The sequence below is a fragment of the Choloepus didactylus genome, chromosome 8 (genome assembly GCF_015220235.1).
Source record: "Choloepus didactylus isolate mChoDid1 chromosome 8, mChoDid1.pri, whole genome shotgun sequence".
Classification (NCBI taxonomy): domain Eukaryota; kingdom Metazoa; phylum Chordata; class Mammalia; order Pilosa; family Megalonychidae; genus Choloepus; species Choloepus didactylus.
The window spans coordinates 47,655,675-47,671,359 of NC_051314.1; the positions used below are offsets into that span (position 1 = coordinate 47,655,675).

The window sequence follows — 15,685 nt, forward strand, 5'->3', positions numbered from 1 at the left end:
ACTACAAAAGGCCAACAAATATTAAGAAACATTATTCAATTTCCCTTGTCATTAGGGAAATGGAAAATGAAGCAACATAGTAGTTTTGAAAACATTCCATCAGATGCTAATTCATGCATTTTATGTATAGCAGGCTGAATGGTGGCCCCCAGAAAGATATGTCCATGCCCTAATCGTGGGAGCCTGTGAATAGTACCTAATATAGCAAAAGACCTGATTACTTAAAGGATCTTGAGAGGAGATGCTTACCCTGGATTTTCCAAGTGGGCCCTCAATGCAATTGCATGCTTCTTTAGAAGAAAGACAGAGAGAACAATTAGAGACACACACACAGGACAAGGCAATGTGCAGGCAGAGCAGAGAGAGATGCCTTCACAAGCCAAGGCATGCCAGCAATCAAAAGGTTAGAGAGGCAAGGTCAGATTGTCCCCTAGAGCCTCCGTACGCCTAGTTTGTGTAATTTGTTACAGCAGCCCTAAGAATCTAAAATGTTATGTAACAGCCCTAATAGAAACAACTTAATGTTCGTCAAAAGGGCCATATCTGTACACATAAAATAAAGCAAAAAAAAAAAAAAAAAAAATCAATGGTGATGCACACATGAAAAAAACAGGAGTTTGTATGTATGACTATATATATATATATACATATATAAATACTTATTAAAAAAAACTTAAAGGATATAAATGGATGAGGGTAAGGGATATGAAGAATACTGCAAGAGGGACTTTAACACTTTACTCCATATTTTTAAGTCCTGGTTAAATGTTTTACAAGATTATGTTCACATATTGATTAAGCTATCTCCCTCATTCCAGGATGAGTTCAGGGTTGCTGAGCCATCGAGCCACAGCTCTCATGATTCTGAAGCAATGGAATTTCACCAAAATCTCTCAGTCCCAAGCACTTAAAGTCAGACATGCCAAGCACTTCCAGGGCACTCTTCTTTGATAGCCTCTTCTGACTCCTCTATTTGGGGAGACTAGTCTGCTTACCTGGCATCCCCTGGACTCGACTCTGTCCTAACTCTGTCCTCAATTCACACACACACACATCCATTGAGCCTGACAAGAAACTCCTTCCTGAGCTATAGCCATTTGGCTGTGGCTTACATCCTCCCACATTTCTGCCATCCTCCCTTTCATGGGCCAAGCTCTGTTTCTGATCTCAATGCCTTGTTTTGAATGGAGCTCAACAAATGGCTTGGCTCCATGTCAGGTAGGCCCACAACTTCTCTTATGCCATCTCTGATCCTTCTCCTTACCTCTTGTCTTAGTTTGCCAGGGCTACTATGACAAATACCACAGGCTGGTTGGCTTGAACAACAGGAATTTACTATCTCACTCTTTTGGAGGCTAGAAGTCCAAATCAAGGTATGGGCAGGCCATATTTCTGTAGCATTCCAGTTGTGGCTTGCTGGCAATCCTCCATCACTGTGCAACAGGTCTCCTCTGCCTCCTCCTGTTTCCTACTCCTCCTGCTCAGGGTCTGTGTCTAGATTTCCTCTCCTTACGAGGACTCTGGTCATATTGGATTAAGGCCCACCCTGATTCAATTTGGCCTCATCCAAATAGGATCTTTGAAGATCCTACTGACAAATGAGTCCATACCCATAGGACTGGGGGTTAGGACTTGAAAATGTTTCTGTGAGGGACATGATTCAATCTAGCACATCTCTCAAGGGTCCTCAAACATTGGCCCTGCATGTACAGATGCATCCATCGTACCCTTATTAGGATTGGATTTATGGTCAGAACTCTGGACCCCCTTTCCCTAATTACTATACTCTCCTAAATTAATTTTATCTCCCTCGGAGACCAAATTCTTGGTATCATGCAGTATATAAACTGTCTAAAGTTCTGTGCAAAATTTTAGCTTCTTAAACAAGTCTTTTACCCACCTCCTTCATTCCTGCTCCCTCATTAAAAACGATAGCTTGGGCTCAGTCTCTCCTAAAATGAAGCTCTTAATAGGGGACCAATCCGAATATAAATGTGTTTACTTCTGAAATGGCAAGAAAATGCAACAACAGTAGAAGTCTGATTCAAGAAGGCTATTTATAACCTAGAATTGTTTAGCAATAATGATCAAAATATAATTATACCACTCAAAGAACGTGCTTATCTAATACCCATTACTAATCTTATCACTTACATTGGAAAAGAGGTTCTTCTCTGCTGATACGGATTTCATAAAATCAACAAATGCAGTTACAATTCCTCTAGGTACACGGAATAAAGTGATAAATATAAAACTGCCACTATTCCAAGAAAATGAATATTAATGCAAATAACCGCTGTACATCAACATTAAATATATTGCTATTAACTTTAGACAGATATTCCTTACGGAAATATTTGTCTATTTCTAGTTTACTTATTCTTGCTTTCTGAGGCAGATATTGGTTATGCTTCCTAGTATTTCTAGAGATGATCACATTTTTTTTTAACTCCTCTGATTTTTTAAATGGAAAGAATATAGAATTGAATAGCATTATTGAAACATACCACCATAAATCATGGAATGAATACCATCTGATAATGGTGTTTAATTTTTTAATATGTTACTCCACCCCATATACAAATTTTAAGACATGTATATATTTATATTCTAAGTGTAATTGGTCTGTTGTGGATTCTGTTATTTTGTTCTTGATTGCTTGCTTTTTTACTTTGTTTTTGAATTTCTTTTGTTCCTTTTTTGGTATTAAATTTAGTCAGACATTTTGCTATCAGTTATATTTTGTATCATAAAAATAAATGGGAAGTTTAATATAGGAATTATCATTTATATGAAGATTTGATAGAGTTCACTTGTAAAATGCCTTGACTTAGTTCCTTTTGGAGAAAATTCTTCAACATATTTTTCAAATTTTTCCAAGGTTTTTTCTTTGGATTGCCTGCCTCTTCTTGGGTCAGTGTTGATAATTTATATTTCCCAGAAATGTATCCATATTACTACAATTTGTCATATACATTAATAATTTTGGGGGGGGGGCTTCCACATAGGTGGTTGTAACTGTCTTCTCATTCTCAATGTTATATATTTGGGATTTTGTATTTTGTCCTATTTTACCCTTGCCAGAAATTAATCATATTTGTTGAACTTTTCTAGAATGAGTTCTTAAACTTATTCACCACTTTTCATTGTTTCTCAATATTCTATTTCATTAATGTTTTCTCTTCCTTTCCTTAGATTTACTGGTTTATTTTATTGTTCCTTTCCTAGCTTCTCAGATTGGGTGATTATTTATATTCTTAAAACATAGAACAAAAATGACAACTAACTTTGGGTGGCAAAGATTCTATTACCCACAGAAATGAACCTCTCCATTATATAAGATAATCAAGAACTGATTATACTACATTATCTGCATTCTGTAATCGAATGCTTAAATATTCAATGTTCTATTAAATTACTTGTTTAAATTCATATGGAACAGACTGATTGGGACATATCTATAACAATGAAATGTCATCAACTGAGCATTTTTTTTTGCAGTGAAAACAATTGTTTCAGATGATCTGAGTGGTGCAGTCAAAAGGCTGAAAGCTGACTATGTTTTTATTTAATCAGACAGTGTAAATTATTGAATGATGCTGTGTCCCAGAGAAATTATTACACTTAAAAAGAAAAAAATCAATATCATAATGTCATCTGATACCAAGTCTTAAACAAGTTACCCTTATGAAGTATTAGATTTTGGCAAACTTGGCAATATGAATGAAAGGCTAAATATAAGGTTGTTCAATAAATGCAAAACATCTATTGCTATAAAAGTAGAATAAAGTACTGTTTTAAATTTCATATTATATGACAATTAGCTCTAAGCCTGTATTGATATGATATCAAAATGATAACTAATGAATTTAGAAATCAAAAACACTTTATATGGCACTATCTTCATGAAAGAAACTCTTATCCCAGTTGTGGAAACTTAATGATCTTTCTAAAAAAATTCTGCAGTATGAGTTCATAAAATCAGTAACTCATAAAAATTGAACTTACAGTCACTAATAGCTTTAATTACCAATTTACTTTTTTTATATAGAAAGGTTATTTGACTTATATTTTTTTCAGAATTTGAAGTATTTATAGAGATTCTTTCCCATGCCCTTGATTTACTTCTTCCAGCTTGAACAGAAAAGCTGTTGTTGCAATGACACAATGTCAGAACACCTAAGGGTCAAATCTTAATTCCTCTTCTTACTATTTGAGTGACCTGAGACAAATTACCTTTGAAGAGTGCTTACCTCGCTTTGTAGGCTTCAATCTAAAGAAGAACTGTAATAATACATGTAAAGAACTAAAAAAAATTGCTTGGCATCTAGAAGTAATATAAGTAATTGCTACCAAAAGAAGAAAAACATGAATTCATTCCTCCATTTCCTATATAGGAAATATATCTCTTTGTATGCAGGCTCTCTGATATAACTAGATATTGATCCTGCTGAAAACTGTCTCCAAAGTTTTAAATCTTTTTAAAAGAATGTTTCTGAACTTTCAGATTTATTCACATATCACTTGTAGTATTATTTATTAAAATTCTTTTGTCCAAATTCATCCTGTTTTTTCTTTACTCTTACCTGAAATAATATTCAGGTAAAGATAAGTTAGATGTGCAAGTTATATTTTTTAAACAGAAAACATATACAGAAAAACAAAACATAAACAAAAAAACAAGGATGTTATTAATTTAAGGATACTCTCTGACTTCCTAAATCGTCCTTTGTCTTATCACTGGTGGTATCTCATTTTAGTAATGGCTGTTTTGAAGTTACATAATGATGTATGCCTCCTTATTAGCTTTCTAATAAAAATCTCTAATATGATAAACAGGAACCTTTTCAATGAATACACAAAGTTACCTGCTACTAGCTAATAGGTTATGCACATTGAGTATATTCAAAAAGTCTAGGTTACTGACTAAAAGTTAAGGACCCAACAGAAACTTACAATTCTCAATAGATTCTAAAACTCATTAACGAATACAGGTATTTCCTGCCAACTAATATAAACAGGATTGTTAGTTTCAGGATTTGGTAATTAAACATCTTTAAAAGATATAACTACAGCTGATGATATGAGATATGGCTAATGCCTGCTATTGCCACAGAGCACAAAGCAGTGTTATCAGGCTAAACTTATTGGTGAGTGTGAGCAAATCAAATTCCTTTTCTTTCAAAAGTTGAAATAGAACAAGAGACAATTTCTGTAAATCCAAGAAAATGTTGTAATGGAAATAGTACCTACATCTCAAAAGGAAAGTATTTTATTGGCTAAATAGTTTCTAAATTGTTTAAATGAAAACTTGGATTTTTTTTTCTACCTATGTAAACAGATAGAAAAAAAAAAATGTTTGCTCCTAAAGACATATTATGCTGGTTTGAATCTATTATGTCTCCCACAAAAGCCATGTTCTTTAATGCAATCTTGTGGGGGCAGACATATTATCTTTTGATTAGGGTGAGATCTTTTGTTTAGGTTGTTTCCATGGAGATGTGACCCACTCAACTGTAGGTGAGAACTTTTGATTAGATCATTTCCATGGAAGTGTGACCCTGCCCATTTTGGGTGGGTCTTAATCAGATCACTGGAGTCCTTTAAGAGAGCTCCTGGAGAGAAGGAGCTCCAAGAAGCTGAGAGAGACATTTTAGAGAGAAGCAAAAATATCTAATCCAGAGTTTGCCCCTGGGAGAAGCCAATAGCCGACAAAGACCCAGATGCTTGGAGATACAGACAGAAGGACATTTGGAGATGCTAAGAGATGACGCCCATGGTTTGCCCCAGATAAGCTAACAGAGGACCCCCAGATGCTTAGAGAGAAACACCCTGGGAGAACAGTACAGATGCACAGGAGCTGAGTAAAGCTAAGAAAGACAGAAGCCCAGAGACATTTTGGAGAAAGCTATTCTGAAACCAGAATCCAGGAGCAAAGGACCACAGACGCCAGCCACATGCCTTCCCAGCTGACAGAGGTGTTCCAGACACCATTGGCCTTCATTCATTTAAGGTATCCTCTTGTTGATGCCTTGGTTTGGACACTTCTATGGCATTAGAACTGTGAATTTTAAACTAATAAATCCCCTTTATAAAAGCCAATCCATTTCTTGTATTTTGCATAGCAGCATTAGCAAACTGGAACACATATGATGCTAGGCTTATTTATGATAGAATTGTAAAAGATCTACCTGACATTTTATTAATGTTTGATAAAATCATCAAAGAATTCACCTATTTTGAAATATAATTATTGGGTTTCAGAACTCTGTCAACCACATGGATTACATAATCCAATACTTGCAAATCTTTGCCAGCAATTCCTATGAATCTTATGTCTCTGGATTTACGCTAACAGTTAAGTGTAGTCTGAAAACCAGTCACATTAATAAACATATTTTGGGACCATTTATGACATATCCCATTCCCTCATTTTCAAAAACTGATCTTGTTAATAACTACTTCTCTGGCATGGATTTTGTTTATTCGAGTTTGAAAGATTTATCCATAAGCTTTCATAGATTATATATGCATCCATATGAAAAGCTATAAAGTATAGCTTTTAAATTATACATAAAGTAGATTTGTCTAATTGAATAAATTTCTTTTCTCAGCAAAGACTAAGCCTGAATAAACATATTTGTTTATTCTTTCAACCCATGCCCAACAGGTAATACTAAGAAGTAGGTAACATTTTAAACAGGCTGTGGATAAAAGAGTAAAATAAATTATATGAAGAGGGGTCTGTTGTTCATCATACTTCCCCCCACCAAACTTATGAAGAATGTGCACCACAAGAAAACTGGCAAACAATACTACCAAGCATGAGGCCCCTTTGACAACATCACTTTCAAATGGAAAAAACAAAAACAAAACCAAAAACCAAAAACCAAAAACAAAAAACAAAACAAACAAAACAAAACAAAAACCCCACTACACTTATTTATTAAACTAATAAAGTTCTTTTTCATAAAATAAAAATACTGTTAATCAATAATATACTTAATTTATTTAGATGAAGAGGACATGGGGGGGAGCCTTTGTTGGAGTATTTAGATATATTCATTCAAGGAAAGAAAAAGATGCAAACTCAAATGACTTCAGTGAAGAGGATGATCATATATATGGTGAAGCATGTCACATGGCAGAGAGTGGGTAACAGACTGTGCAAAGGAAACGGTGTTCTTCATCTGAAGGCATTCCAAGTAAAAATGAAAAAAAAAAAAAAAAAACCACATAAACACTGTGCAGGTTAACACAAAACACATGTGCTGGCCTAACTCAGCCCCCAGGCCAGTAGATTGAGATCCATGTGTTAAAGGCTGGGAGGTTAAGGACAAGGCAAATGAATGCACAGGAAATTAAACTGACCTTATCTTGTCTGCTTTCCCTTCAATATCTAGTTTTGTTTTTTTTTCCTGTTTATTTTACAATAAACTTAGCCAGTACAAAAGATTTAGATAAAGATGCATTAAAAATTAAAGTTTACAAACTATTTTGATCTCTTTACCATGCTCTAAACACAAGCAGTAACACCTCATTTTGCCTGGGGCTAATCCCCTCCTTCAGGGAACTGGCCCCGGCTATTCCAGTCCAACTGTGGAGACACAGTCAATGGAGATACCTCCCAGTCCCTGCCACCTGCCTGGTGTTTCATCCTAGGGACGACATATAATCCCAGGAGGGTGGTCAGAGACATTTTTCCAGGGTTAATATGGATAACAAAACAAAAAACTTCTCTTTCCTTCTAAGATTTGAGAAGAGGCAGGATGTTATAGACATGAAGGTGCCAGTGGCCTTCTTTACCAAGTTATGAACTGGGTCTCACCAAGAATGGTGAGGAAAGCAGTCGCAAGACAGATAGATTCCTGAAACATAAACAAGAACCTGGATCTAACTGTGCCTGCAAGTAGTCAACCCCAGGAAGCTTCAGTTACGGGAGTCTAATAAACTCTCTTTTGCATTTAAGCAGGTTTAGACTAGGTTTCTGTTGCTTACAAACAACATATTCCCATAAATATTAAAGACAAGGAAAATTTCAGCTTAATTAATGTTTATCCACACTCATCTCACTGTTTCCCCTAGGGCTTTCCATTCAAATAGGACCAACTTTCCCCCAGGAATTTTTTAACTCAAATTATCCCCACCTTACTTATAAGCATCAGTACCTTTAGAGAGCAGCAAGAAGAAAAAGAGGAGGAGGAGGGAGGTGAGGAGGGAAACGAGGAGAAAGAAAGGGGAAGAGGAGAGGAAGGGAGTACAGGAGGGGAAGAGGAGGACAAAGAAGAAAAAAGAGAAAGAGGAGGAAGACAAGGGGAGAATAAGAGGAGGAGGAGGTGGGAAGGCACAGAGAACAACCATTATTTTTTCTGTAACTCCCTATACTCAGTACATACATATTCTACTTACACTTTGACACAAGCGATTTTTAAACAGAGGAAAAAATTTTTAGCAGTATTCATAATCAAGTCATCAAGAATATAAAGTACCATACATGATAGACTTATGTTATAAACCCATATAAATATTAATGGAATATTTAAAAAAAACATTTAAACAAATTTGTATGCTATATGAAATAATACTACAAAAAATTCAGCTATGATACATCAATACACATGAATACTCATGATATAGCCCAAAACAAAGAAATTGCAAATCCCATCCACCTAGCAGTCTCAGAGGCATGATTAATGAAAAGACTGTTTCAGAAAAACAGCTACCATAATCTCCATTTCCAACAGTTCAATCAATAGTCCCTCTCACCGCAAGTTTCAAAGATGAACCAAACAAGAGAAAGCAATGCATACTCACAAATTATACAGCATGTCAGCCATGTTGCTGCGGTAGTACAAAGCATTTCTATAGGCATTTTCAGCTTCAGAAATTTTGCTCTGACTCTTCAGAACATTTCCAAGGTTACCCCATGCTGCCAAGAAGAAAAAGAAGTATTCAGACTAAGCCTCAATCCAATTATACATGACATAATATCAGTCCATCAAATATCACAGGGAGAGAAAAACTTTATAAAACATTGCTGAGAAGGAAAATTTACTTCACTTATACTCCAACATTTCATTAAACCAAGAGATTAAATAAAAATCAAAGCCTACACATATTTAAAGTAATTGTTATGTCTCAAAGTTGATATACATATAATGTTCATCATAAGGCCAAGAAAAATGTTATATTAAGATCATCTGCAAAGACTTCATGCTCTTTCAAATTTCCGTAGGGGTCTCTTCATGGCCTGAAAGTACTGCCTACTTATTGGACAAAAAAACTGCAAGAAATCATCATAAAATAAACAAAAATTTCATTCAAATATGAACAAGCTGATAAATGATACAGAAAAACTGGAGATGAAATACAAGATAACTAGACAAGATCAAAGCTATAAGAGGTTTAAAAGTCATCAGAACGTATCAGTAAAACATGTTTCTTTAAACAGATAAGTCTGTATTTAAAATACATACCTTATTTGGATACAATATCTGTATATACCCTCCCTACTAATAAGCTCATTTGTGGGGAAATCAGTACCTCCATACATAATGATACAAAAAAATCTATATTCTACATGTGCTATTTATTTTTCACCCCAAATAATCCTAATTTCTCAATATTATAAAGACTCAGTATCAAGCCCACACAGCATTGCTCTCAAATAGATTTATTCCTCAAACTTGGCTGTTTCTCTTGTCTTCTCTGCCTTCTCTTAGTAAATGGGGGTGTCAAGTTCAGATATCAAAGTCCCTGCCAGAAAGAAGATGGGGAAGAGAACAACGCAATTGTCTTGTGTGTGTCAAGATACTTCTATTTGGGTAATTACTGATTGCACCTGAAGAATGACAGAAGTTCATAATGTATAAGTTCAAAATGCACACTTCCACAACTGCCTGTGGGCCTGTAAGTAATTCAATACCCCTGTCTCTCAGTTTACTCACCTATAAAATGGAAAAAATAACTAGTATCTTATGGCTTTGTGGTAAGAATTACATGAGTTCAAATATGTAAGGTGCTTAAGACAATGCTGACATGGGGTAAACATTCAAATATTTCCTATTATCTTTAATACTGTTTTGGTTGATGCTGTTTGCAATTTATAATAGTCAAGCATTGCTTGTAGAAATAATGTTAAATATATTACACATATGCCCTCATACTACCATCAAAAAACAGCTATCTTTTGTATTCAGAAATTCATATACTTCTTTTTGCCTCTGACGGAAGGCAGAGAAAACAACAGGAACTCACAATTTCCCAGCACCCAGTGATGTCACACACAGCACCAGGCACTTAATATGTATCATCTCATTGAGATGACACCACAGTTGTGCCCATAAACGTCATGACCATTCTGTGGATGAGGAAACAGACTCAAAGGCACCAAAGAATTTGCCAGGTTAATACTCAAATAATAGAGAAGGGGTTCTAAATCAAAGTTGGCTGCTTCCAAACTTGCTCCACTCTCCACCTACTTTCCCAGTCATGTTTTGTCTTTTGCTTCAATCCAACATGCACACTATAAATTAGTCTTGGCATTATGGAGTCATTAGAAAATCAAGTCCTTAAATTTAAAGATAAAACAGATTAAAATAATTGTCAATAACCCACTAAATTCAACAATGAGAAATACAAAATAGGAAAAACAAATAATAAAGTAAATTAGGAATAGCTTCTAATTTAATAGGCATACCACAGATATTTTATATCTAGCCTCCCATCACCAAAACTAATAAAGTACAGCTCTAGTGACACTTCTAATACTTAGGCTATCCCCTAAGTGCCCTGCAAAAAAATTCTGCTTCGATTTTGGCATTAGTAAAAGAATGTATATTTACATATTAATATTTTTATTGGAATCACTCCAGAAAAATGCATTCAAATATTAATTAAAGCACCAGACAAAACTCATTATAATGCTATGCCATCTAATCCATAGTCTTGCAAAGCATTTCTGAAGAAAACATTATAGCAAGGAGTTATCTGCTTGAATATTTTAAGGCATATTTCCAGAGAAACAAATTGACATTCAAGTACTTATATTGCAATTAAAATATAAAATGGCAAGTGATTCTTTTAATAGTCCATAGATATAAAGCTATGTCTAAAATATATTTTCACTCATTTGATTGCTTGTTCATTTGTTAATAAATGTATTTATGCATTAAACACATATTTCTTAAGCACATACTTTCTGCCAGGAACTTTACTAGGGGCTGAGTACTCAATACTGTACCAATAGTTACAGTCCCACTCATATGGAACTTATGTTGGAGGTAAGGGAAAGTGTGAAGAAGGTAGATTTTACACAACAAAATAAATGAATTAACTTCAGAAAATGTTAAGCACTACAAACAAAACAAAACAGAATAAGATGAATTTGATGAGGCTAACTTAGATAGATAGGGACATCTTAAAGATAAGGAAACAGGTGACATTTAAGACCTTAAGTATAAAGAGTCAGCCTTGCAAAGAGTGGCAATTCTAGGTTAAGGGGAATAGTTAGGATAAAGGATCTAAGGCAAGAATGAGCTAGATACTTTTGAAGAACAAAAAGGCTAGTAAGATAGATACTGTATGATTCCACCTATAGGAAATAACTAGAATATGAAAACTCATAGAAGCAGAAATTAGAGTATGGGTTCCCAGGGGTGGTGGGGAAGGAAATGAGGAATTTATGCATAATAGGTGTAGGGTCACTGGGGTAATGGAAAATTTTCAGTAAGGGATGGTGGTGAGGGTAGCACAACATTGTGATTAATGCCCTCAATTGTACGCTTGGGACTGGTTGAGATGGGAAATTTTATGTTGTATATATGTTACCACAATTTAAAAAAATGACAATTAATTGTAACATTGGATTGATCTAATAACAGAGGAGAAAATGCTCAAAAGGACATTATAATTGAGACAATTTAAAAATTGGAATAAGGCCATGCTTCCTATCAATGTCAGATTTCTTAAACTTGACAATTATACTTAATGTAGTTAGATAAATGCAAAATTCTTATCCTTAGGAAATATACAAGGAAGTATTAACTGGTAAAAGGGCATGATATATGCAACCTACTCTCAAATAGCTAGAAAATATAAAAGATGAAAGAGATAGACAGAAAGACACATCAATAGAGATGGATGGATGGATGGATGGATGATGGATGGAAGGAAGGAGAAAGAGAGAAAAAAGAGAGATAAAGAGAGGTAAAGACAGGAAGAAAGGAAGGAAAGAAGGAAGGGAGGGAGGAAGGCAGGCAAAATATTAATAGTTGGTAAGTATGGATATCTGAGTAGTGGGTAAATTGGAGTTCTGTAATTTTTGTATTATTTTTGCAACTGTATTGTAAGTATGAAATTATTTCAAAATAAAAGCATTTAAGAAGGGGGGAAATTAGTGAGATGGGTAGCTTAAAAAATGAAAAGAAGGCCAAGATAAGTCACAGATAGGCAAGGGTCCAATCATACAGGAGTGCAGACAACAATAGGAAGTCTGAGGGTTATTTTATTTGCAATGGATTGGGGGGAGGTTTTCCGAGAAGGTGTTTTGTGATACGATTTACATTTTTAAAAGAGCTCCTGCCTCCTATGTGGAGGTGGACCTCACTGAGAGGGAACAAAAGGAGCAACAGGAGACCAGGAGGAAGGTAATGACAATTAACCAGGTGGCAGACTGGGGTGACTTCTACCAGGATGAGAGGAGATGGTTATTTCAAAGAGAGAAAACAACTTTGAAATTTAAAATCTTGAACAAGGTTAACCATATTGATACCATGATGTGAAACTAAATGTCATACTTTTTAATCCAAATGGAAATCTCATACATCTTTATTATCAATATATAACCAGTATGCCTAGGGAAAGAAAAAGAAAGTTCCCAATGCAAACATATAAGTTTTTTTTAATTGTAATTGCTTATGGATGAGAAAGAAAATAAAAAGAGCCAGAACTTGACATCCAGAACCTGATGTCCAGAACTTAATGTCCAGAACTGATGTGACACTCACAACCAAGCCCTTTTGTCTCCTGTGCACTTAAACACTCACACAGAATACCAGAGTAACCAGAAAGGATTACTCTGAGACCACGATAAAATGAGACAAAGCAAGCCCACTTCATAATTTTGTCTAAACCCAGACAAAAACAAGGTCATTGTATAACCCACAAAATACCGAATATCCCCCTCTATTGCTAAATGCATTATTTTTATATCCAATCATAGAATTATCCCAGCATCCAATCCTTAGATCAAAACCAAATCCTCCTTTCTTAGATCAGACCAAAGTCCGAATCCTACAATAGGGGACCATAATCAGACATCCCAAGGTTACCCATAATATAGTGTAAATAATAATCAATTCTTTTCATAAAAATTTATTTAGCACATTCCAATAAGAAAATGAAAAGTGAACAAAAATATCAGAGTTGAATTGAGAAACATTATAAATCTAGCTAATACAGATATATAATAGTTTAAGGGAAAATGCATTAAAGTATAAAAAGTACATCTTAAATGGGACAACATGATGATAATTTCAATTCTATATAACTCACTGAATTTTTTATCCCATTACTTGACAAATTTGATCACATCAACAAAGTCAACCTGATATTTTCCCATTATGTAGATTTTTAAATCTAATTGATCTGACTACTTGAGAGTATCCAAACCAAAAACAGATTCTAAAGAAAATGGAGGAATATTCCAAGGCTCAAGGATGGGACTAGTTAACATTATACAGATGTCAATTCTCCCAAAATTAATCTATACATTCTATATAATTCCAATCAGTATTTTAGGGTCACCTACTGAGGAGTTCAAAAACTTACTCTAACCATAATATATAAGAGAAAAATGAAACTGTATTTTTATACCATATTCTCCACATACAGAGATAAACTCCAGATAGTTTAAAACGTTAAATGTGAAAGGTGAAACTACAAAGTTAGCAAAAGAACCATCTCTGTGGAATGGAAAAGGACTTCTTTAAGAGACTCCTGAACATGACTCAAAAAAGTAAAAAAAAAAAAAAAAATTGCTATTTGAATATCTAAAATGAAGGATTCTTATTTATTGAAGGATACCATGAAAAAAGTTTAAAACACATAGTGGGAGAAGATATTACAAACATCTAAAACAGTGAAGAGACTGTACTTAGAAAATAAATGGAACTCATGCAAAGAAACAAGGAAAAGATAGGAAACTACCCTCCCCCTCCAAAAAAATGGGCAAAGGATATGAACAAGAATCTACAAAAAGGGAAACCAAAATAAATACCAAGACTTTTAACCAATACTCTAATTCCTTAGTAATGCAGAGGAATAAAAATTACAACGAGATATCTTCTACACTTAATTGGCAAAAATTAAAAAATTGGATAAAGCCAAGTATGGGTGGGGATGCGAGGGAAGGACCGTGAGCAGTGTTTGTGGCAGAGCAGACTGGCAGCCATTCTGTTGTACCATCTCACCCAGATCAACAAATGTAATCTACCAAATCAAGCATAAGCCATGACCAGCAATCCAACTCCTGGATATATATTCCAGAGAATTTGTCACCTAAGACTGTAGAGGAACAACTATGAAGGTGTTCAATGCAGGCCTTGTTGTTGGCTGAGAGTGGGGAGTAACTGACGTGTCCATCTTGGAAGTACAATGAGGGACACTGGAAGTACAATGACTGTGCAGCAATTAGGAGCAACCAATTCTGTGTAAACATACTTACATGAACAGATCTTAAAAACCTACTAAAGATCAAAAACCAGAATGCAATCAGTGTCACAACACCCATTATAAATATTTAAAATTTATTCACCCACATTTTACAAGGGTATATTATAAATCTAAAAAGAAAAATCCAGTACGTTAGGGCAGTTGCCTATAGTGCAAGGGAAAAATGAAGTTGAGAACATGGATAAAAGGGAATAAATACAGAAATAAAAAGAGAGGAACTATGCAAGGATTGATAACTAGTCATGACTTGAGGAATATAGTTAATCTAACCCTCTGCAACTGAGATGAAGGGAAGGAGAGGAAAAGAATAAAGAGATGAGGAGAAGGGGGAAGAAATGAAGAGAAGAAAAAGAATTGAAAGCGAAAAGAAAAGGAAAGAAAAGAGAAAGAAAATTAAGGTCACACCCCACATTCTTTTAAAAAGATGGGATGATCCATATACTACGGAAAGAATAAAGGGTTTCATCATTCTTAAACTTTTTCTTATAGGAATACATTTCAAAATAGAATTTGGGATCATCTTCACATTTTCACTTTGGTACTTGTACCTGAGACCTATGGAATGTAAAGTTCTTATATTTTATAATATTTAATGTCCTTAACATTGTGTTATACTTCAAGCCAACACATTTTATTGATGAGTTATTTCATGAAATAATATTTTTTAATTAGAGAAATTGTGAGTTTACAGAAAAATCATTCATAGAATACAGGGTTCTCATATACCACCCTATTTTTAACACCTTGCATTGGTGTGATATATTTCTTACAACTGATGAAAGCACATTTTAAAAATTGTACCATTAACTATAGTCCACAGTTTAACACAAGGTTCACTGTATTGTACAGTTCCTTAGATTTTTAAAAATTTGTATTCTAGTAATATTCATACAATCAAACATTCCCCCTTTCAATCACATTCAAATATATAATTCAGTGTTGTTAATTATGT

The 15,685-nt window shown here is 34.5% G+C and overlaps 1 protein-coding gene across 1 annotated transcript in view; it reads right to left on the minus strand.

Moving 5' to 3' along the window:
* TMTC2 (transmembrane O-mannosyltransferase targeting cadherins 2) overlaps positions 1–15,685 on the minus strand; it is a 438,482-nt gene that overhangs the window by 179,130 nt on the left and 243,667 nt on the right. The window contains exon 4 of the mRNA XM_037847587.1: positions 8,815–8,929. Coding sequence (XP_037703515.1) covers positions 8,815–8,929 — 115 coding nt within the window. The remainder of the gene's footprint in view (positions 1–8,814; positions 8,930–15,685) is intronic.